At 43.3% G+C, this 25,489-nt stretch overlaps 1 protein-coding gene across 4 annotated transcripts in view; it reads right to left on the bottom strand.

Moving 5' to 3' along the window:
* The window catches only part of ascc1 (activating signal cointegrator 1 complex subunit 1), a 90,675-nt gene that overhangs the window by 7,772 nt on the left and 57,414 nt on the right, over positions 1-25,489 (bottom strand). For all 4 annotated transcript variants that reach the window (XM_063070569.1, XM_063070571.1, XM_063070570.1 and 1 more), the window contains exons 7-9: positions 15,279-15,398; positions 8,424-8,548; positions 5,772-5,851 (exon numbers count right to left, since the gene is read on the bottom strand). In XM_063070569.1, the coding sequence (XP_062926639.1) occupies positions 5,772-5,851; positions 8,424-8,548; positions 15,279-15,398 (325 nt within the window). The remainder of the gene's footprint in view (positions 1-5,771; positions 5,852-8,423; positions 8,549-15,278; positions 15,399-25,489) is intronic.

Raw genomic sequence — 25,489 nt, 5'->3', positions numbered from 1 at the left:
AACCTCTTTAGCACACTCTGTAAAACCTTCACATTCTTCCCATAATGGGGTGACCAGAATGGTATTTATTACTCTAGAGACAGCCTAAACAGAAATCTGCAATGTAACTTGGCGAGCCTTAAAATCAATGCCTTGACTAATTAAAGCAAGCATTCACCTTTTCTTATCACCCTATCAAACTGTGCGGCCATCTTCTGGGAGCTATGGACCTGGACTCCAAGATCTATCTATACAATAAATTTACATTTGATGTCCCAAAGTGCAACAAGTCATACCCGGCCAGATTAAACTGCCATTTCTGCTGTTTCTTTGCCCACATCCGCAATCATCTCTATCCTGCTGTATCCTTTGACAATCTTCCACACTATCCACAATTCCACCAATCATTGTATCGTTACTGAATTTATTAATCCACCCATCCACGTTTCCATCCAAGTCATTTACATATACCACTCATAGAAGAGGCACCAGGGTGAATCCCTGCAGAACACCTCCAGTCACGGGTCTCCGTCCACCTTGAAAACTAAACATTAAAAAGTGAAACCAGGTGATCCTGCTGCTTTCTCTGATGTTCATAACACATTCACATTGAACCTAAAAGAAAATTACTTATACATTTGCTCTAAACTAGATTACATTTTCCTCAAAGCAATTAGCCTCCAAAGGACCCCAGTGTGCTTCTAATTATAGCAGTTCTTCAAACAGAGTAGGTAGGCAGGCAGAAAAGCAGATTTTGATTCTGGTCTACTTAATGGACCGGCTACCTCACAGACAGCTTCAGCTTGGTAATAGCTCCTTTCATCAGATGCAGCAAATAGACAAAAATCAGACTAAGGTGATCTGATGAAATTAAAGTGGTTTATCTGAATTATTGTCCAATTGGAGAGAAAATTGGTTGGGGTAATTAAATGTCCAAGCACTTGACAAGGGGAGAAACGCTTTATTTGCAGGGAGTAAAGAAAGAAAGGGGTAAGGAAACTTAGAGAGGAACATAAAAGAGGGCAGATAATTCAGAGTGGGGAGTTGGGAACGTTGCTTGACAGATGATGGAAGATCAGAACAGGTTATTGCCTCAAGCCCAGTCTGGGAAAGAGTAGGAAGGAAGAGTGTTACCGGACTATGGCTAGTTCCCAGAAGGGAGACTCTAACCAACTATCCTCATCATGCAAGAGATTCTGCAGCTGCTGGATTTCTTGAGCAACGCCCACAAAATGCTGGAAGAATTCAGCAGGTCAGGCAGCATCTATGGAAGGGAATGAAGTCGATATTTCAGGCTGAGACCCTTCATTAAGACTGGAAAGGCAGGGGGCTGGTCAGAATAAGGTGGGGGGAAGGGGAAGGAGTACAAGCAGTGATAGGTGAGATCAGGGGGAAGGTAGGTGGCTGGGAGGGGATAGGTGGAAGAGGGATGAAGAAGGGATATAATAGGAGAGGACAGTGGATTATGGAAGAAGGGCAGGAGGAAAACCAGAGGGAGTCAATGGGCAAGTGAGAAGTGGTAACCAGAACGCGGAATGGAAAAAGAGAGGTGGGAGGAAGGAAAGGTTACTTTACTTTTACTTTATACTTTATTGTTGCCAAACAATTGACACTAGAACGTATAATCATCATAGCGATATTTGATTCTGCGCTTCCCACTCCCTGGATTACAAATCGATAGTAAATATTAAAGATTTAAATTATAAATCATAAATAGAAAAATTAGCCAAATGGAAAGTAAGGTAGTACAAAAAAACTGAGATGCAGGTCCGGATATTTGGAGGGTACGGCCCAGATCCGGGTCAGGATCCGTTCAGCAGTCTTATCACAGTTGGAAAGAAGCTGTTCCCAAATCTGGCCGTACGAGTCTTCTAGCTCCTGAGCTTTCTCCTGGAGGGAAGAGGGACGAAAAATGTGTTGGCTGGGTAGGTGGTGTCCTTGATTATCCTGGCAGCACGGCTCCGACAGCGTGCGGTGTAAAGTGAGTCCAAGGACGGAAGATTGGTTTGTGTGATGTGCTGCGCTGTGTTCACGATCTTCTGCAGCTTCTTCTGGTCTTGGACAGGACAACTTCCATACCAGGTTGTGATGCACCCTAGAAGAACGCTTTCTAAGGTGCATCTATAAAAATTAGTGAGGGTTTTAGGTTACAGGAAGTTAGAGAAATCAATGTTCATGTCATCAGGTTAGAGACTATCCAGATGGAATAGAAGGCATTGCTCCTCCAACCTGAGTCTGGCCTCATCCTAGCAATAACTGAGGCCATGGACAGACATGTCAGAATGGGAAGTCAGAGCGAAATTGGAATTGAAGCAGGACACCCTGCCTTTTGCAGAGGACAGAGTGAAGATAACCCAGTCTATGTTGGCTCTCACCAGTGTAGAGGAAGCCACACAGGGAGTACTGGATACAACATCTGACCCTGACAGATACACAGGTGAAATGTCACCTCATCATTCAATGTCATTAATACAGTCCATTGCTCTGTGTCCCACCATGGACCAGGAGATCTCCACTGGCCAGAACTCAAGTAACCCAGCTAGGGTTACAATGTAACTATGAAAGTAGGTCATGGGCTGAGTATCCTGTAGTGAATGGCTCACTTCCTGATTCCTCTAAGCACTTCCATTATCTACAAAGCACAACCAAGAGTTTGACAAGACATCTTCATGAATAAGTGCAAGAAGTTTCACTCTGTCCTGGACAAAGTCGCCTGCTTGATTGGTACTTCACCAACCAACTTAAACATTCCTTCCCTAACACACTGGTGCACAATGGCTGCAGTACGTATCGCCCACAAAATACACCGCAGTTTGCAGCCAGGCTACTTCAACAGCACCTTGCAAACCTGCAATCCCTACCAACAATACGCTCAAGGTCTTCAGTTATATAGCAAAGCCACAATATGTAGGTTCCCTTTCAAGTTGCAACTGTTAAGAAAATAAAACATGGGAAGAGAATTAGGCCATTCAGCCTATTGAATCTGCTCCAACATTCGATAAAATGATTTATTTATTTTCCCTCTCACCTCATTCTTCTGCCTTTTCCCTGTAACCTTTGATGCCCTTACTAATCAAGAACTTATCAACCTTCACTTTGAATGCATCCAATGACTTGGCCTCCATTGCCACCTGGAAAAATGAATTCCACCAACTCACCACCCTCTGGCTAGAAAATTTCCACCTCAACTGTTCTTGTATTCTGAGGCTGAGGACTCTGGTTCTAGACTCTCCCCATGTCCACTCAGTATCTGGTAGTTTCCAATGAGATTCCCCCTTCATTCTTCTAAACTCAGATTTATTTGTCACATGTACATCAAAATAATATAGCGAAATATCTCATTTGCATAGGCAACCAGCACAGCCAAGGATGTGCTGGGGGCAGCCCACAAGTGTTGCCACACATTCCAGCGTCAACGTAGTATGCCCACAATGTTTTGCAGAACAACACAAACAACAACAAAACAAGGTAACAACAGCAAAATAGGCCCCTTTCCCATCCCTCCCACTCACACAGATAGACAGGTCTTCACCCCAGAGAAGGCCTCCTCCAGTTCTTGTCTCTGGATTCTCAGGGTCACACACTTTGGGCCTCTAACTTTGGACTTCACCCCAGCACTGGTGATCATGGTTTTACCTTCAGGCTTTGAGTTCTGGACTGGCATGGACCTCCAACACTAATGACCTTTTAAGCTTCTACCTTTGGCTTTTGACCTTCCGGCTTCTACCTCTGGATAAGCCACACTCTGGACATCAACCTAAAGCTTTGCCTCCAGATTTTGTTGGTTTTGTACTCCAGTGAGTACAGGCCGAGATATCAAATGCTCCTCACACACTAAACCGTTAATACCTGGGATCATTTTTGTAAATCTTCTCTGGTCCCACCCCAGTGCCTGCACATCCTTTCTCAGATGTGAGGCCCAAAACTGTTCATAATACTCCAAATGTGGTCTGACCAAAGCCTCACCCTTGTTTTAAAATTCTAGTCCTCTGGATATGAATGCTAACGTTGCATTTGCCTTCCTTACTACCAACTCAACCTTCAAGCAAACCTTTAAGGTATCCTACACCTTTGAATTCACTTCCGGTTTAAAAAATAGTCTACACTTTTATTCCTTCTACCAAAACGCTTGGCCATGCACTTCCCTGCACTATATAATACCCTGACTTGTGAATATAATTGCCATTCCTTCATCGCTGTTAGGTCTAAATCCTGTAACACCTACCCAACAGCACTGGATACATACCTTCAGCAGCACAGTTGCAGTGGTTCAAGAAAGTAGCCCAGGGGAGGGTGGCCAGTAACTGCTGGCCTTGCTAGCCAAAGAAAGGGTGACACATAAGCTGTCATCATCTCCAAGAAATGATGAAAAACCATGGATCCTGGTCAACACATGGAACAGATGTTAATCAGTACTCAGCAGCCTTTAACCCCACAACTTGGTAGCGAGTGGCTACATCTCTTGTCTTAACCTGCCCAACAAACCAAGCTGAGAGGGATTCATTCTGCATGAGTACCAGCGGAGGGCACGGATTCACATCAGATTGCCACAGAGCAGTGTGCAGCATCACATTCAGAACTGGGTTTATTATCACTGATTTATCTTTTACAATTTGCTGTTTTGTAGCAGTAACACAGAGCAAAACAAACAAAACAAGTTACAATAAGAAATATATAAAAATAAATAGTGCAAAATAGTGAGATAGTGTTCATGGGTTCATGGACCGTTAAGAAATCTGATGCTGTTTTAGAGTTTTAAGCCAGCCATTAGAATCCCCTTACCCTTTTTTAATAAAGCTTTAAGATATTGGATATTTCACTGGTAAGTAAGGACTTCAGACAATGTACTCTCTCAGTTGTACATCAGTCCACTGTGCAGTTAACGTACACAATTTACTGGGAATGCCACCAGCAGAGTCAAGCTAATGCCCTACAGGATCTATCTGCCTTTACTGGTCAGTACATTCCCTTCCAAAATACAATTATTCTTAACATACAATATTGCAAAGGCTTGCAATTGCACAGAATCTTTCAATGCTTCACAGCATCACAGAGAATTCTACAGCTAAAGAAGTACTTTTAAAAGAGGATCACTGCTGCAGGGGTAAGCAGCACCTGCATTGCAAAGTTATAGAAGGCTATGGATCAAATGCTGGTGAAATGGATTGGTGTGGAGAGATACAATAAGCTGCACGGACTGGGTGTGCTGAACAGCCTGCTTCTATCTAGTGCTGTATGACTAGTCATAGATCTCTCTATGACTCTATTGTACTAAGTATACAACAATACTGCAGGAAATAATGTCCCAATACGGCAATAAATGATAACAATATCTCTTGGTTTAGTGTTGTTAATCGGTTAAGCATTGGTCAGGACAGGAGACAATGCTCTCCTGCTTTCTTCAGTGCTGTGTCATTGGATGTTTTACAGACAAGATGGAACCTCAGTTCAATCTATACTTAAGGGCTGGAATGCAACTCTAACCCCTGGAATAGGAATAAAATCCTTAAATGTTTTTGAGAGAGAGGTGAAAGTATGTCAGTGACTGATGTATTCCTCCCAAGGTCTTGCATCATAATTCTGTGTGTGCTCCAACCGATATATCTGGAGAGATTCAGCACGGATCTGCTGGGCCATCACTGGGTCCAGGGTCATAGGCCAAGAATCATGGGAGATGTTTTCTGCTCCATACAACGCACCACTATTCTAGTTAAGTCAATATGCCATTGACTCAGCTAGCACTGTTCACAAAAGGACAAGATGCATTTTTCTAATTAATGCTTATGACTGACCTTTAACACATTCCTTGCATCGAATGACTCCCTTTCACGAAAATTCGGCTTCCCCGAGGCAGTATTGTTTCGTTCTTCCACTGAAAGCAACAGAGGTTTTCATTATTGGCAGTTCACTGCAGCCACCAAACTAGAATGACAAAGGCATTTTTATCACAGAATCACAGCAGTTTACAGCAGATAGATCACAGCAGAAGCTCATCTGTTCACGCCACTTGAGAAAGCGCTATCGAACTCATCGAGCTTTTCAACTCTCACTCTCTATTCCTGACACGTCAAAAGCTCATCCATTTACTTTTTAAATGCAATGAGTGTTTCTGTTTCTTTCAGGCAGAGCTCCAAACCCATCATTCTTGGACAGTTTTTCTTCCCTCAACTCTCCTCTAATCCTTTTACTAAATACTTTATGTTTCCTAGTCATTGACATTTTTAACTTGAGGAATTGGTCCATTTCATTCAGGCTTTCTGGATCATCAACATCTGTCTCAAAGGAAACTTCACAGTCAAAGTAAATTTATTATCGAGAAGTAACTATATATCACCATGCACCACCCAGTGATTCATTTTCCTGTGGGCATTCGCAGTAAAACGAAGAAATACAGTAGAATCAATGAAAAACTACACTCAGACCATGTGTGTATGTGTGCACTTTGGTAATTAATTCATCCTGCGCAGAACTAACACTGGATCTCACATTAGTCAACACCCCAGGGGTAGAACTTAGACAGCGCGGTATCACAGCTAGTCTTTTTCTATCAGCTTTTTTCTTGCCTCCTGTAGGTGTCAGCACGTGTGAGGAGGGAGGTTTATTCACTGGCACCTCACCATTGTTCATCTGCAAGCTCATCATTCAGGCTTATTGTAGCTCTGAGGAACCTGAGATGGAGCACCCCAACTCTATCAAAAACTCAACAGATGAAATTACATGAAAATTTAAGTAATTTCTTGCAGGTCAGAAACAAACTGGCAGACCAGCATTTACCCTCAGTAATCTATGAACCTTCAAAGATTCAAAGTACATTTATATCAAAGTATGTGTGCAGTATTTAACCCTGAGATTCTTCTTCCCATAGACAGTCACAAAACAAAGAAACACCATGGAACAGCACAATGCAAAATTGAACTGAACTGAACTAAACTGAACATTCCTAGACTGTTACAAGGACTCTGTGGTTGTTGTTCTATATTTGTGTCTTTTATTCATTTTTTGCCATCTGCATAATTTATTTTTTATAACTCCATTGTAGTTTTTTTCTCCTTTCTTGCAAATCATCAAAGAAAATTGCATGCCTTCCTGAAAAAGCTGCTGAAGGGACACTTTTATAGGTGTAACAGTGCACACAAAATCAACGCAGGATGTGGATAAATATGTGCAAAGGTCTGCATCAACAAAAGGAAGTGTTACCTTAGGCTGGTGTTTTTTTTAAATAAAATCATAAACACTTTTCAAAGTCTTCCTGTACTGGTAACATCTAATCATGGAAAATCATAGTCATACTTTACTGATCCCGAGGGAAATTGATTTTCGTTACAGTTGCCCCAACCAAGAATAGAGTGTAAATATAGCAATATAAAACCATAAATAATTAAATAGTAATATGTAAATTATGCCAGGAAATAAGTCCAGGACCAGCCTATTGGCTCAGGGTGTCTGACCCTCTAAGGGAGAGTTGTAAAGTTTGATGGCCACAGGCAGGAATGACTTCCTATGACGCTCTGTGTTGCATCTCGGTGGAATGAGTCTCTGGCTGAATGTACTCCTGTGCCCAACCAGTACATTATGTAGTGGATGGGAGACATTGTCCAAGATGGCATGCAACTTGGACAGCATCCTCTTTTCAGACACCACCGTGAGAGAGTCCAGTTCCATCCCCACAACATCACTAGCCTTACGAATGAGTTTGTTGATTCTGTTGGTGTCTGCTACCCTCAGGTCAGGTTAGTATTTCAGGTGGAAGACAACCTGTGTTGAAATATTAACCTGCATTTTCCTTTTACAGGTATTGGTGGAACTGAAATGCAAGCCCCGTGAAACATCTTAAGTAATCTAAAATTCAGAAAAGATAATAAATATCAAAGCCTATATGCAGTACATTACTCTAAGTTGGTATACTATAAACAGAGTTGTGTGGGTAGCACAGCATCTATCACACTGTGTAAAACATGAAGATTGGTTTTATTTGTCACATGTACATTGAAACATAGAAAGATACAGTGAAATGCATTGTTTGCATCAATGACCAATCCAGTTTGAGGATGTGCTGGAGGCAGCTGCAAGTGTTGCTTGCTTCAGGACACAACATAGCAGACCCACGACTTACTAACCCTAACCTGTATGTCTTTGGAATGTGGGAAGGCAATGGAGCACCCGGAAGAATCACGCGTAATCACAGAGAGAACATATAAACTCCTTGCAAACACGTGCAGTCACAGAGAGAACACATAAACTCCTTGCAAACACATGCAGTCACGGAGAGAACATACAAACTCCTTGCAAACATGCACAGTCACGGACAGAACATACAAACTCCTTGCAAACACAAGCAGTCACGGAGAGAACATACAAGCTCCTTGCAGGCAGTGGCGGGAATTGAATCCCAATCTGTGTGTGTGACTGAGACAGAGTGACATTACACTGGATCCTGCACGTACCTGTTGGATCTCTTCTGAAAAGTGTATTCATCAAAGTAGCATGGAGCTTCACCTTGTTCCATTCTTTCCCCATCAGCCCAGAGGCTATAAACCGCTCCATTAATCCATCAGCGATCAGCTGTAACCTGCATGCAAACGAGTTACCAGTCAGTATAGGAAAGCAAGCGACAAAGTAGCAAAAGTAGCAGCATTTACCACCACCGGATGATCACAGACTTGTTTTTAATTTTTAAAAAATTTATTGAGATGCAGCAGGGAATAGGCCCTCCCAGCTCTTCGAGTCACGCCATCCAGCAAGCCGCCCGATTTAGCCCTAGCCTAATCATGGGACAGTTTACAATGACCGATTAGCCTACCAACTGGTACACCTTTGGACTGTGGGAGGAAACCAGAGAACCCGGACAAAACCCACACTCACAACACGCTGGAGGAACTCAGCAGGTCGGGCAGCATCCGTGGAAACGATCAGTCAACGTTTCGGGCCGGAACCCGGACAAAATCCATGTGGTCACCGGGAGAATGTACATCCTCCTTACAGGCAGTAGCAGGAATTGATTCTGGGTCGTCTGTACTGTGAAGCGTTGTGTCAGCCACTACACTAGCTCAAGTGCTTTTGACTTTGGTCAACCCTTCTTTCAATGTCCAGCTTTTCCTCTCCAAGAGACAGGAGGGAGAACAGAAAGTTAGGATCTAACGGCTGTAAAGCTTGCCCCAGGTCTGTGCATTTGTCTCAGTGCTTTAACACATTAGTGTGCACAGCAGAGCTTCCATTTGCTGAAAGACTAACAGCAGAAGCAAATGTTTACCTCGTCAAGACTTATTAGCTATTTTTTTTGAAAGTGAGACACCTAACTTATTAAACAGTTAAAGATTAGCCTTATTTGTTATGTTTATTGAAACGTACAGTGAAATGCATTGTACATGGCGAGGATTGCTGGGTGCCCACATGTGTTACCATGCTTTTGGCACCAAAATAGCATCCTACAACATACTAACCCTAAGCTGTATGTCTTTGGAATGTAAGAAGAAACTGGAGCAGCCAGAGGAAACCCATGTGGTCATGGAGAGAACGTACAAGGACAGCAATGGGAATTGAACCCAGATCTTACAGGTAGCATTGTAAAGCGTTAAATCTTTTCCCTTTCACCATATTCCCGAGTGTTCTTACTCCTCCAAATATCCCAACCCAAATCAGCACCAATCATCACCTTGACTTGTTAGATAGTTCATATTCCAAAATAACAATGGCCCCCTACCTAGTCTTAAGTTTTTCAGTTCCCAAAAGGTGTCAGTCCAGGCATACTTTTAATACTCCATTGGCTTCACCTTATTTCAGGCACTTCCGAAACCTGATTTCATCGAGGGTAACTATTAGTTTGGGTGATCTTGCCCTGGACACTGAGATGATCAGCAAGTTTCTGCAGCACCCCATTACCACCACAGCTTTACCATCAGAATTTCATTATAACTGGAAGGCCAACTGCGTCCCTTTATCAATTTAACATCAGTTTGTTGAGCATCTGGAAAAAGTTCTTGAGCTTTGATTCTAGACTGAGATGAAAGTCACAGCAACAGAGAACCTTGTTTTAGTGCTAAAATTGGTTCAGAGAGATGTAGGCAAGAAAGGTGAGGAGGAACAAGCTTTTTTTTTGAAAGCCTTTATGTTACTTCTCATTGTTCTCTGTATGAAAGAGAAACATGCATTTTGAAACTTAAATATTGGCAGACACGAACAATTAACACAGAAAGCAATGAGAAATTTTGTTTGGTTTAATCAGGAAATTTATCACTCCGCGATAACAACATTTCTCCAGTCTCAAGAAATCAGAATTTGAGATAATTTCTCAAGTAGTCTGGCAATATTTCATGGGTAGAGAATGCAATCTCGTTTAACTATATTGCCAGATAATTTTGTATGCAATTATATTCTAAAAGAGATAACACAAATGAGACCTGCAAAACAGCCAACACAGTAGAATTACTTTAAACAGACATGGGCTTTACCTTCTCCTATAGAAACTCTCACCATATTAGGAATACAATGAGTCTATCTCATGGTGGCAATTTAATTACAAACAAGAGAAAATCTGCAGATGCTGGAAATCCAAGGGACACACACAAAATGCTGGAAGAGCTCAGCAGACCAGGCAGCATCTATGGAAATGAGTACAGTTGACGTTTTGGGTTGGGACCCTTCAGCAGGACAGGAGGAAAAAAGATGAGGAGTAGAGTTAAATGGTGGGGGGGAGGGGAGGGAGTAATACAAGGTGATAGGTGAAACTGGGAGGGGGAGGGATGAAGTAAAGAGCTGGGAAGTTGATTGGTGAAAGATACAAAGCTGGAGAAGGGAAGAGTCCAATAGGAGAGGCCAGAAGGTCATGGAAGAAAGAAAAGGGGGAAGGAACACCAGAGGGAGGCAATGGGCAGGCAAGGAATTGAGGTGAGAGAGGGAAAAGGGAATGGGTAATGGTGAAGGGGTTGGGGGCATTACTGGAAGTTCGAGAAATCGATGCCATCAGGTTGGATGCTACCCATACGGAATATAAGGTGTTGTTCCTCCAACCTGAGTGTGGCCTCATTGTGAAAGTAGAGGAGGCCATGTATAGGCATATGGGAATGGGAATGGGAAGTGGAATTAAAATGCGTGGCCACTGGATTGGAATGGGAATGGCCACCCAGTTTACTTCCACTTCCCATTCCCATTCCCAATCTTTCACCAATCAACTTCCCAGTTCTTTACTACAACCCTCCTGGCTCCAGGGTTTCACCTATCACCTTGTGTTTCTCCCTCCCGTCCCTCCACCTTTTAACTGAACTCATCTTTTTTTTCTCCGGTCCTGCTGAAGGGTCTCTGCCCAAAACATTGACTGCACTCTTTTCCATAGATGCTGTCCGGCCTGCTGAGTTCCTCCAGTATTTTGTGTGTGTTGCGTGGCAATTTAATTGTTTGGGTGGATAGGTGGAAGTTAACGTTATGTCTTAGAGTACCAGTGATCAGAAGAACGGGGGTTCAATTCTCGCCACTATCTGAAATGATTCTGTCTGTTCTCCCCATGGTCGTGTGGGTTTCCTCCAGGTGCTCCAGTTTCTTCCCATATTCCAAAGTTATGTGTACGCTATGTTAGCCTGGAAGTATGGTGACACTTGTGGGCTGTCCCCAGCACATCCTTGGACTGTGTTGGTTGTTTTCGCAAACAGTGCATTTCACTGTATGTTTCAGTGTACGTGTGACAAATAAAGCTAATCTATGAAGCATACAAGAAAGCGTTTTTCACAATGGTGACCTACGGACAAGGAACAACCCTCAATAATCTGAGTTCCAATTTAGAATTAAGCTCCAGAAACGACCAATTTCTCCATTTTCTTCTGAAGGGCAACAAACAATAGAGTAAAAGTATTAACTGCATGGATCCTACAAAGCAGGAGCCAGTGCAAAGAACAGTGTTAGACTGTGAGTGTCTCTGGAGCAGAGAGAAATGCAGAGCACTTAGGCAGGAGCTGTCAGGTCCCTTGAGTAGGTGAGAAGAATATTAATTTTCCATGTAAATAAGCAACAGTAAACAAAATGGCTCAGAAATTCACTCAATGGACAATGGTAGTATGGGGGTTAGCATAATGCTGTTACAGTGCTAGTGAACTAGGTTTAATTTCGCCTGTCTGTAAGGAGTTTGTACGTTCCCCCTGTGACTGCGTGGGTTCCCTCTGGGTGTTCAACTTTCCTCCCACATTCCAAAGACATACATGTTAGAGTAATTGATCACATGGGTGTAATTGGATGGGGCTTGTTGAGCCAGAAGGGCCTGTTACCATGGTGTATCTCTAAATAAAGACATACTTAGATAGATGAATAAATACCTACTGTATATACATATGTACACTGGCAGGCTAAAATATGTAGATTATACTGTTCAGTAATACAGTACTGGAGAATTAAAAAGCCATTATGGAATGGGCTGCCGGCGGCGGTGGTGGAGGCGGAAATGATGGGGTCTTTTAAGAGACTCCTGGATGACTACATGAAGCTTAGAAAAATAGAGGGCTGTGGGTAAAGCCTAGGTAGTTCTCAGGTAGGGACATGTTCGGCACAGCTTTGTGGGCTGAAGGGCCTGTATTGTGCTGTAGGTTTTCTATGTTTCTATGTTTATCAATGACAGTATTGTCTCGACAGTGGTTTGAACAGCTTTTGAGGCTGGGGTTTCAGTGATTTTACTGATAGCGGGGATCGGAATTGATTAGTAGACAATAATCAGGACAGCGATAATCCCAAACAAGAGCAAAGTCTCATGGTCATTAGCTTTGTCCACCTGCTTCATCGCCATTAGCACATTGCAGAGCTATGGCAGTCCTCAGTTCAGACCATCTCACCTTCTCAGATGTTCTGGAGGGGACAACGTCTGATAGCACATGGCACACGTGGATTTGCATGCTGCATTTATTAATAATGGGTTTGAAAACCCAGTCATAAGAGAGAAAGGCACAAGTCAATGCAGTATCTGCTCCTGCCTTTGTTTCCTAAAGAGCTACCCTGGAATTGTGAGCAGACGGGTGAGATTAGAGATTAGCTTTATTTGTCATGTGTACATCAAAGTATTGAAACATACAGTGAAATGCGTCATTTGCATTAACGACCAACACAGTCCAAGGATGTGCTTGGGTTCAGCCCGCAAGTCTCGCCAGACTTCTGGCGCCAACGTAGCATGCCAACAATTTATACAAACCTTAATCCTAAACCTTCATCTTTGAAATGTGGGAGGAAACGGGAGCACCAGAGTAGACCCACGCAGTCACAGGGAGACGTAGAAACTCCTTACAGGCAGGCTGCGGGAAATGAACCTGTAAACCATTTTGTTACTGTGCTGCCCAATGTGGTTGGAGTGCTTCCAACACATTTTAATAAATTTTATTTACTAATTGCTTGATTAAAAATGTTATATAGCCAATTACTAATTTCAATGGCTGTCATTTATTTCCATAAAGAAAATGTTTAAAGACCCGAATTCAAGGTAAAACAAAAATCAAAAGATAATTAAAATGCAAACTAAAAACACAATTTGATGGATATACACAGCTGGCATTCTCTTCATCAGTGATGCACCAGCAGTCTTCTGACACCATGTGACTGACTGGGTTGACTAGTTTCAATATTCTGCCTTAAATAATTGTAGAATCAATGCCTTAACAACCCAGTTCCCTGTCAGTTACAATAGATTCCAGAAATTACATTTGTCCATGGCCCCAACTTCACCCTTGGCTCAGTGAACACCAAAACTCAGTGACCGAAGCTGGCCATGCAGAAATATGGAGAAAATCACACTGGTAATGTAATTGGTGGAAACATCCATAATTCACAGCCACCAACATTGAGTTAGGGTTCACTTCAAGAGGCTGGTCTGACGTGATGATTTAATCCTGTAAAGTGCTTTCACCATGCTGCATGTTCAGTGTTCGGAGTACAATAAATGAGTCGTTAGTTTTTCTTACACAGAAATCCAGGTTCACGAGGATGCTTCCAGAAATGAAGGGGTTAACATACGAGAAGACCTTGGCAGCTTTGGGCCTGTACTCACTGGAGTTTAGAAGAATATGAGGGGGAGGGGTGGCTGTCATTGAAGCATACCGAATGTTGAAAGGACTAGATAGGATGGATGTGGAGAAGATGCTTCCTGTGGTGGGAGTATCCAGAATTAAAGGGCACAGCCTCAGAACTGAAGGGCTACCCTTTAGAACAGAGGTAAGAAGGAATTTTTTTAGCCAGAGAGTAGTAAATTGGTGGAATGCTCTGCCACAGGCTGTGGTGGAGGCCACGTCTGTGCGTATATTTAAAGGCATGTGTATGGAGTAAAGTGGCATCTGGAATCAGCCAAAATGGAATGGTGGAGCAGACATGATGGGCTGAATGGCCTAATTCTGCTCCTATCTCTTATGGTCTTATGGTATTAAAACACCTCCGTCGCTTTCAATTGCGAAAACCTACAATAGCATCATTACATTTTGTCATGCCCCTTGTAAATATCTCACTTATTTTTAAATAAAATAGTTATCTGTTCAGCAAACCATTCCAATAACGGGAAGAGATCTTTCACAGAATCATGGCTCCTGAAGTTATTTCAAACAACTCTATAATCAACCCAATTCAAATACTATTTTTCTAATCATTCTCCCTCAAATAACTATCCAGTTCCTCATTAAATGGCATTCAACTGTTTACACTATCTTTTGAAGGAATGCAACTCAGATTATAACCCCCAACCCTATGCAGAAAAAATGTGCATATCAAGGGTCTCTGAAGAATAACTATTTCATGGTCATACTGCCTTCCTTTGTATTTCACTGAGGAGAGAATTAATTTCCAGAATTCTACTATTTTTGACCACGGTTATAAATGAACACAGGACAGGGCGGACTAGAGCTGGGATCATTAGGCAGGAGAAAGGTGTGGTGTGGGATTATTAAGAATGAATCGATTCCCTCAGATTAAAGGTGTGCATCACGGTAGCATAGCAATTAGTGCCGGCTGTAAGATTGGGGTTCGATTCCTGTCACTGTCTTTAAGTGTGACCACATGACTGTGTGAGTTTCCTCTGGGTGCTCCAGCTTCTTCCCACATTCCAAAGACGGGGTAAGGGTTAGTAAATTGGCATGCTATGTTGGCGCTGGAAGCATGGTGGCACTTTGTGTCACTTTTTTATGATGTCAATTGCTTTGCACAACCCTCGCTGATCTGATTTGACACAAACGATGCATTTCATAGTATGTTTCGATGTACATTTGACAAATAAAGTTAATATTTCATTTTACTCTTCTTGTAGGAACTACTGTGAGCAAAAATGAGCTATGAGAATCTTCATCACTTACTTGTCTGTTCCATTTTTCATTTCAATTTTTCCATAAAGAACATCAACCATACTTGGGTCATCATTCATGTACTCAATCCCTTTTACCCTCACGAGGAGCGGCTTTCCTTCTGTGAGTTTACTGAAATAGAAAGGCACGATAAGGAAGAAGGCATATAAATCTCTCAACCACAGTTACCTATGTAGAGTATGGGATATTAGATTTAATAGAAAACTCAAATGTACAGGATAGTCTCACACATACAGTCTCAGAAAGCCTGGAATTGTTTAATGAACTTCATTTAAACATCACCATGTGGATATACAGAGCAAGAAATAGTCAAGATGAATACAATAATTTTACACTTTTAGCTTTTTTTTATTTAGCACTTTAGCCCGACAGATCTACTTATTGGTGTTTTCCGCGGACATTTTTGTGATATCAATTACAATGAAGTTTTTATTATTTTAATATACTTGTCTTCACATACCAACTGGCTGAAATTGAAGTGACATATACCAACTGCCTAGTTCACTTAGTGCTTCATGGGCTCTTCTTCTTTGAGTGTCAGTCTTGAATGGTCATATCTTTCTTGCCTCCAGAGCCCCTTCTACAATGTAATTACATAATTCAGCCTGACATTTCAGTTCAGCACCAGAAGTACTGCACTGCCAGAGGTTCTGTCTTTTTGATTAGATGCAGAATTTGCCCAAGCTCTCCTGAATGTGTAACATTCGGGGCATTGTTTGAAGAAAAATAGGGCAGTTCTTTGCTATACTCATGCCAATATTTATCCTCCAGTTAATGTTTTTCTTGTGACTATGATTAACCTATTTTCCATTTTAAGGTTGTGTTGATTAACTTCCTTTTTAATGCATGATGCTTGCAGAAAAAGCTGTTGTAAGGGTTCTTAAGGTTAAGCAACTGACTACAAGGTACTAAGCTTTTCCTTCAGTAGCTAGATTTGAAAGTATTAAATATAGATGCAATGATTATTACAGAGTGAAATACTGTACATAAGCACTCTAGAAACCACATCTGCTGATATATGCAAACAGGAGGAAGAATTCTAATTCCCAGACATCCATCAGATCACTGTGGAGTTCAGGGTTGTCATCATCTGACTGCACATACTGCGCCTATAAAAAGTATCCACTTCTCTCCACACCCCATCCCCGGAATTTTCATGTTTTACTGTTTTATAACATTGAATAACAGTGGATTTAATTTAGCTTTTTTTGACACTGATCAACAGATACAGACTCTTTCGTGTCAAAGTGAAAATAGATTCCTACTAAGTGATCTAAATTAATTGCAAAATAAAACACAAAATAATTGATTGCTTAAGTATTCACCCCTTTCAAGTCAGTATTTAGTAGGTGTACCATTGACAGCAATTACAGCCTTGAGTCTGTGTGGATAGGTCTCTATCAGCTTTGCACATCTGGACACTGTAATTTTTCCCCACTTTCTTTACAAACTCTGTCAGATTGCATGATCGTGAGTGAACAGCCCTTTTCAAGTCCAGCCTCAAATTCCCAGCTGAATTTAGGTCTGGACTTTGACATGGCCATTCCAAGACATTAACTTTGATGTTTTAAGCCATTCCAGTGTAGTTTTGGCTTTATGCTTGGGGTCATTATCTTGCTGGAAAACAAATCATCTCCCAAGTCGCAGTTCTCTTGCAGACTGCATCAGGTTTTTCTCCAGGATTTCTGTATTTTGCTGCATTCATTTTACCCACTACCTTCACAAGCCTTCCAGGGCCTGCTGCAGTGAAGTATCCCCACAGCATGATGCAGCCACCATCATGCTTCATGGTAGGGATGGTGTGTTTTTAATGTGTGGTCTTTGGCTTACACCAAACATAGCGTTTAATCTGACGCCCCAAAAGCTCCATTTTGGTTTCAGCAGACTATAAATTGATTGAAGCACCTTCAATAACTCCAAAAGACTGAGGTTTGGTAAAATACTGAAAGGCTTTTATTCGCTATACAATACGACCTCCATGGTGAGTGGCTGCCCCGGACTGAGGGGGAGGGGCAAGGTGAACACCTTTATACAGGACACTGTAGGAGGAGCCACAGGGGCAGTCAGCAGAGGGGCGTGTCCAGGCAGTTAACCCAGTTACAACATATATATATACATGGTTTACCACATTCACCCCTCCTTTTTTTAAAAAGAGTCCCGCGAGGTGAAGTGACTGACAATATTTAAAACAAGTGTATTTACAGGTCAAGTCTATCAGGCGGTCGAGTCCGTCGCTGTGACCTACGTAGCACCGGTGGTGATTGCATCTGCGACGGTGGTTGTGCTGGCTCCGGCCTGACTTGAGGTGTCAGCACGTTAGGCGTCGGTAATCCCTCATGCGTGTGCGTCGCGCCCGGTATGGGAGTGTCGTGTGGTGTCTGTGTAGGGTTTGGAGTGCGCGATGTCTCGTGGGTATATACATCGGTGGGTACGGGGTCAATAGTCACCACGGAGTGTTCAGGGTAGGGGCCTGGTGCTCCTGTGGGCGCCAGGTCGCGGATGGAAACCGTGTCCTCCCGCCCATCAGGTAAAACCACGTAGGCATACTGGGGGTTCGCATGAAGATTCACTAGAATGATTCCGGGAATGAGAGGGGTAACATATAAGGAACGTTTGTCCGCTCTTGGACTGTATTCCTTGGAGTTTGGAAGAATGAGGGGAGACCTCATAGGAACATTTCGAATGTTAAAAGGCATGGACAGAGTGGATGTGGCAAAGTTGTTTCCCATGATGGGGGCGTCTAGTACGAGAGGGCATGACTTCAGGATTGAAGGGCGCCCTTTCAGAACAGAAATGCGAAAAAATTTTTTTAGTCAGAGGGTGGTGAATCTATGGAATTTGTTGCCACAGGCAGCAGTGGAGGCCAAGTCATTGGGTGTATTTAAGGCAGAGATTGATAGGTATCTGAGTAGCCAGGGCATCAAAGGTTATGGTGAGAAGGCGGGGCAGTGGGACTACATAGGATAAAATGGATCAGCTCATGATAAAATGGCGGAGCAGACTCGATGGGCCGAATGGCCTACTTCTGCTCCTTTGTCTTATGGTGTAAGTAAGTGAACCCTCTTGACCATCGGGGAGTATTTATTGCTCCTCGCATGTTTCCGGAGCAGCACTGGCTCCGGGGACGTCAGCCAAGATGGTAGGGTGGTTCCAGTGGTCGACTTTCTGGGAAAAGAAAAGAGCCGATCATGAGGGGTGGCATTGGTGGCTGTGCATAACAGGGAGCGGATGGAGTGGAGTGCCTCAGGAAGGACCTCCTGCCAGCGGGAGACTGGCAGTCCCTTTGACCTGAGGGCTAAGAGTGTGGCTTTCCACACCGTGCCATTCTCCTTCTCTACCTGTCCATTCCCCCGGGGATTATAGCTCGTGGTCCTACTAGTTGCAATTCCCCTAGCCAGTAGATATTGGCGCAGCTTGTCACTCATAAACGAGGACCCTCTGTCACTGTGGATATAGCATGGGTATCCGAACAGAGTGAAGAGCTTGCGCAGGGCTTTTATAACTGACGTGGTAGTGGAATCGGGGCAGGGGATGGCGAAGGGGAACCGCGAGTACTCGTCGATAATGTTAAGAAAGTACACATTGCGGTCTGTGGAGGGAAGGGGGCCCTTAAAGTTGACACTCAGTCGCTCAAAGGGGCGGGTGGCCTTGCTGAGTGATGCCTTTTCGGGTCGGTAGAAGTGCAGTTTGCACTCTGCGCAGACTTGGCAGTCCCTGGTCATCATCCTGATCTCCTCAAGGGAGTAAGGCAGGTTCCAGGCTTTCACGAAGTGGAAAAGCCGGGTGACTCCCGGGTGGCAAAGGTCTACATGTAGGGCATATAGCCGGTCGATCTGCGCGCTGGCGCATGTTCCCCGGGATAGGGCATCAGAGGGCTCGTTGAGCTTCCCAGGCCTGTACATGATGTCATAGTTGTAGGTGGAGAGTTCGATTCTTCATCTCAGAATTTTATCATTTTTGATTTTGCCCCGCTGCTGGTTATTAAACATGAATGCGACTGAGCGCTGGTCAGTTAGCAGGGTGAACCTCTTGCCGGCAAGATAGTGCCTCCAGTGCCTAATAGCTTCCACTATGGCCTGGGCCTCTTTCTCTACCGCAGAGTGCCGAATTTCAGGGCCTTGAAGGGTACGGGAGAAGAACGCCACTGGTCTTCCCGCCTGGTTGAGGGTAGCAGCCAGCGCAAAGTCGGAGGCGTCACTCTCTACTTGGAAGGGAATGGCCTCATCCACCGCATGCATTGCTGCTTTGGCAATGTCCCCTTTTATGCAGCTGAAAGCCACATGGGCCTCGGCTGAGAGGGGAAATGTGGTGGACTTGACCAGGGGGCGGGCCTTGTCTGCATAGTTAGGGACCCATTGGGCGTAATATGAAAAGAAGCCCAGGCACCTTTTGAGGGCTCTGAAGGTGTTGGGAAGAGGGAGTTCCAACAGGGGGCACATACGGTCGGGGTCAGGGCCAATGACTCCATTCTCCACGACACACCCAAGGATAGCAAGTCGGGTGGTCCCAATACACACTTGTCCTTGTCGTAGGTGACGTTGATAGCTTTGGCCGCTTGGAGAAATTTTTGGAGGTTGTTGTCGTGATCCTGCCGGTCGTGACCGCAGATGGTGATGTTATCCAGATATGGGAACGTGGCCTTCAGTTGGCACTGGTCCACTATCTGGTCCATTTCCCTCTGGAAGACAGATACACCATTCGTGACACCAAAGGAGACACACAGGAATTGATAAGGCCTGCCGTCTGCCTCGAAGGCAGTGTAAGGGCGGTCCTCCCGGCGGATGGGGAGCTGATGGTAAGCGAATTTTAGGTCTATGGTCAAGTACACCTTGTACTGTGCTATCTGATTGACCATATCCGCGATGCGGGGTAGAGGGTACGCGTCGAGCTGCGTGAACCTATTGATGGTCTGGCTATAGTCCACGACCAACCTATTGTTCTCCCCGTTCCGAACAACCACCACCTGCACCCTCCAAGGACTTGTGCTTGCCTCAATGACCCCCTCCCTGAGCAGCCGCTGTACCTCCGACTTAATGAAAGCTCTGTCCCCCGCGCTGTACCTCCTGCTTTTAGTTGCCACAGGTTTACAGTCGGGGGTCAGGTTGGCGAACAGCGGTGGGGGAGGAATCCTGAGGGTGGAGAGGCCGCAAGTGGTGTCGGTAGTGTGGCAGTTGGCTTGATGTTGGGTGGGATGTGCGGGTCGGTGTGTGTGTGTGGTCAGTAGCGGGGTACGTGACATATCTCTACAAAACTGGGGATTTACGACAGTAATTGGCAGGAGGGGCCCATCATACTTCATTGTCACGCTTTTCAGGTGGCTCTGGAAGTCGAGCCCCAATAGCACAGGGGCACACAGTTGAGGCATGACCAGTAACGTAAAGTCCCGATAATCTGTGCCCTGCACCACTAGTGTCGCTACACAACCCCCCTGGATGTCTGTTGTATGCGACCCAGAAGCCATGGTGACCCTCTGACTTACCGGCCGTATCATGAGTCCACAATGCTGCACTGTGTCCGGGTGGATAAAACTCTCCGTGCTGCCTGTGTCAAACGGGCAGCTTGTCCTGCGCCCTTCCACCAGGATGTCCATCATTGACCTTGCGAGCTGGTGGGGAGCGCTTTGGTCAAGGGTCACGGAAGCCAGGGTTGGGTCACTGTCTTGGTCCAGCGCGGTGGGGTGCCCCGTGAGCACCCGTTGGTCGTAGGCGGTGGGAGGTGGCACCGACCAAGATGGCCACCCCCATGTCTCGCACGTGGTGGCGGCGTGCAGGGAAGATGGCGGCAGGCAAGATGGCGACCCCCACGTCTCGCACGCGGCGCTGCTCGATCCCTCTCGCGGTTTTGCCTTACAGACCTTGGCGAAGTGGCCCTTCTTTCCGCAGCTGGAGCGGGTAGCTTGTCAGGCCGGGCAGCGTTTCCGGGGGTGCTTCTCCAGACTTCTGTGGACTCACGACTGGCGGCAGCCAAGGTTGATTCGCCGGCGGGTTGCGGGGTCTGCGGTGCCCATGAGGCCATCGGGGGATCGCGTGCCTGGAGAGCCTCAGAGCAGAGCAGCCTCCAACGTATCAGCCAGCTCGATCGCCGAACATAGGGTAAGATCGGCTTTTTCCAGCAGCCGCTGGCGCACGTACACTGACCTGGTCCCCTTGACGAAGGCGTCTCTCACTAGGAGTTCTGCATGCTGCGCCGCCATCAGCTCCTGGCAATTGCAGGCCCGCACGAGCGTCCGTAGGGCCCGGACAAACTCAGCACTCAATTCCTCAGGCCGCTGTTGCCGTGTCGCTAAGCGGTGCCGAGCATAGACGCTGTTTATCGGCCGCAAGTATTGTCTTTTGAGTGCGCTCATCGCGCCGTCGTAGCTCGGCTGGTCTCTGATCAGCGAATAGACCCGTGGACTGACCCTGGAGAGTAGAACTCTGCGCTTCACTACGGGGTCAGTCGCTTGCTTTAATCTCCTCTAGGTACGCTTCAAAGCAGACCAGCCAGAGTTCGAAAGCGTTTCCAGCTTCAGGCGTTTGTGGATCGAGGTCTAATTTGTCTGGTCTCAGTGTATGTTCCATGCTTTAAAATGTACAGCGAATAAAATTGAAGCACCTTCAATAACTCCAAAAGACTGAGGTTTGGTAAAGTACTGAAAGGCTTTTATTCGCTGTACAATACGACCTCCACGGTGAGTGTCTGCCCCCGGACTGAGGACTCTGTAGGAGGAGCCACAGGGGCAGTCAGCAGAGGGGCGTGTCCAGGCAGTTAACCCAGTTACAACATACACATATGGTTTACCACATTGATGACAGGCCAAGACCTTCTTCCAGCTGACTTCAGGGTCTTCCAAATGCCTTCTCGCAAACTCTAGCCGAGATTTCATGCAAGTTTTTTTCCCAACAGTGGCTTTCTCTTTGCCACTCTCCCATAAATCTGCGACTGGTGAACCACCCGGCCAACATTTGTTGCCTGTGCAGTCTCTCCCATCTCAGCGTCTGAAGCTTGTAACTCCTCCAGAGTTGTCATAGGTCTCTTGTTGGCCTCCCTCACTAGTCCCCTTCTTGCACAGTCACTCAGTTTTTGAGGATGGCCTGCTCTAGGCATATCTATAGCTGTGCCATATTCTTTCCATTTCTTGATGATTGACTTAACTTTACTCCAAGGGATATTCAGTGGCTTGGGAACTTTCTCATATCCAAGACCTGACTTGTGCTTTTCAATAACCTGTGTGCAGAGTTGCTTGGAGTGTTCATTTGTCTTCATGGTGTAGTTTTTACCAGGATACTGACTCACCGGCAGATGGACCTTCCAGATACAGGTGTACTTTTACTACATTCAACACCTTGACTGCACACAGATCTTCAAAAACAGATTGCCATTTAACTAATTATATTACTTTTAAAACCAATTAGCTGCACCAGTGATGATAATGTATGTCATATTAAGTGGGGGGGGGGGTGAGTACCTCCACAATCAATTATTTTGTGGTTTATATTTGTAATTAATTTATATCACTTTGCAGAGATCTGTTTTCACTTTGACGTGAAAGTGGTCTTTTTGTTAATCAGTGTCAAAAAAGCCAAATTAAATCCATTGTGATTCAATGCTGTAAAATAATAAAACATGAAAATTCCAAGGGGGTGAATGGTGAATACTTTTTTACAGGCACTGTATATACAACCAAATGAAACTAAGTTCCCCCAGACCATGGTGCACCCACAAAACATAAATCATACACAGCAAATACAATAAGTTAATAAAGTATCATTTAAAATGCATGTGGTGCACAGCTGGCTGTCCTAGTGATGAGACCTCGGTAGTGGTAGGGTACTCATTAGTCACAACCTGAGGGAAAAAGCTATTAGCCAGCCTGGCAGTCCTAGTCCTGATGCTCCTGTACCACCTTCCTGATGGTAGAAAGTCAAAGAGATTGTGGGTTGGGTGGTAAGGATCCTCAACAATGCTTCAGGTCTTTTGTCTACACTTCTCCTAGTAAATGTCACAAATAGAGCAGGGGAGGGAGACCCCAACAATCCACTCAGCAATTCTCTGTAGGGTCTTGTGGTCTGACGCCTTGCAGCTTCCATACCACACAAAGATGCAGGCAGACAGGACACCCACAATGGTGTTCCTGTAGAAAGTTGTTAGAAGGGGGGCGAGGAGCAACCAAGGCTCAGTACAAAATTGTAAAATTTTTGTTTGAACAACTTTGACAGCCATTCATAAACACAAGAGATTCTGCAGATGCTATTGCATAGATAGAACAAAAAAAACCCATCTGTGATGTGCCATTTAATTATGGATTTCAGTTACGAAGTTCAATCAGTTGAAGAGACTAACATCAGTTACTATGGAGTTTCTTCCCTCTGCACCACTTTATTATTAAAATATAGCAAACTTTTAGAGTTAATCAGGAGGAATATAAAATTAATCTTTTTGCCGATGATGTTTTGATCTATTTAACAAATCCACAATACTCGTTATATAAATTATCTTCTAGATTGGATGAATATGGGAAGGTATCAGGTTACAAAATAAATTGGGATAAAAGTGAAATTTTACCTCTTACTAAAGGAGACTATAGTCAATGTCGATTAGTAACCCAATTTAGATGGTCAGTAAATGGTATAAAATATTTAGGTATAAGACTTGATAATGATCTAAAGAATTTATATAAATTTAATTATTTACCACTATTGAAAAAAATTCAAGAAGATCTTGACAAATGGATGATATTACCAATAACATTAGAAGGTAGAGTCAATGTTGTAAAAATGAATATATTTCCTAGATTACAGTATCTGTTTCAAACATTACCAATACAATTGCCACAGAAATTTTTTCAAGAGTTAAATAAATGTGTGAGAAAATTTCTTTGGAAAGGTAAAATGTCAAGAATATCATTGGAAAAATTGACATGTAAATTTGGGTTAGGAGGGTTACAACTTCCAAACTTTAAAAACTATTATAAAGCAAATCAACTTAGATTTATTGCATCTTTCTTCAATGATCGAAAACCAGCATGGATTAAAATAGAACTAGACAAGATAGGAGAAAATAGACCTGAAGATTTTATATATAAATGGGAATCTAAATTGATACGGGAAAAGAAAGAATCTCCTATATTAACACATTTGATTGATCTATGGAATAAGATAAATGTTGATAATGAAACACAGAAATCTCTATTAGCAAGGAGACCTTTGTTCCAAAACAGACTTATTCCTTTTACAATGGACAATCAACTTTTATATAATTGGTACCAAAAAGGGATTAGATTTATAGGAGATTGTTTTGAACGAGGTATATTGATGTCATTTGAACAATTAAAGGATAAATATAAAATATCTAATAATACTTTCTTTTGTTACTTTCAATTAAGGGCTTACTTAAAAGGTAAGCTGGGTCAAAGAACGTTTTTGCCAAAATCTAATGAAATTGAAATTTTAATCCAAAAAGGGAAAATTAAAAAATTTATTTCTTGTATGTATAATTTGATTCAAGAACAGACAATTAAACAAGGAACCCATAAGTCAAAGCAAAAATGGGAAACAGATCTGAATATTATTATTGATGAAACAAATTGGTCAAGACTTTGTCTTGACAGTATGACAAATACAATAAATATTCGACTTAGTTTAGTACAATACAATTTTTTACATCAATTATATATTACACCGCAAAAAATAAATAGATTAAATTCAAATTTTTCTGATAAATGTTTTTGGTGTAATCAAGAAATTGGTACTTTTTTACATTCTACTCGGTCTTGTTTTAAAATTCAACCCTTTTGGATAAATTTAAGAATCTTATTGGAACAAATTACTGCAATTCAACTTCCACATAACCCTGTATTATTTTTATTAGGTGATATTGAAGGGATAAAACCGAAACTTAAATTGAATAAATATCAGAAAGAATTTATAAAAATTGCATTGGCAGTAGCTAAGAAGACTATAGCAGTTACTTGGAAATCTGATTCGTATTTAAGTATGGATTGTTGGAATAATGAAATGGCTAGTTCTATTCCACTTGAAAAAATTACTTATAATTTAAGAGATAAATATGTAACATTTTTGAATATTTGGCGCTCTTATTTACAAAAGATAGGATGGCATATTTAAGTGCTCCGATAAAGACTTTGGTCACTTGGGGAAAGTAACAAATAATTATACCAAATTCATTTTGAATCCCATGGAGCATGTGGAAACCTTCCAATA

This window comes from Mobula hypostoma, chromosome 18 (genome assembly GCF_963921235.1).
Source record: "Mobula hypostoma chromosome 18, sMobHyp1.1, whole genome shotgun sequence".
In the NCBI taxonomy this organism is placed as follows: domain Eukaryota; kingdom Metazoa; phylum Chordata; class Chondrichthyes; order Myliobatiformes; family Myliobatidae; genus Mobula; species Mobula hypostoma.
This window is presented reverse-complemented; position numbering and strand designations above follow the sequence as displayed.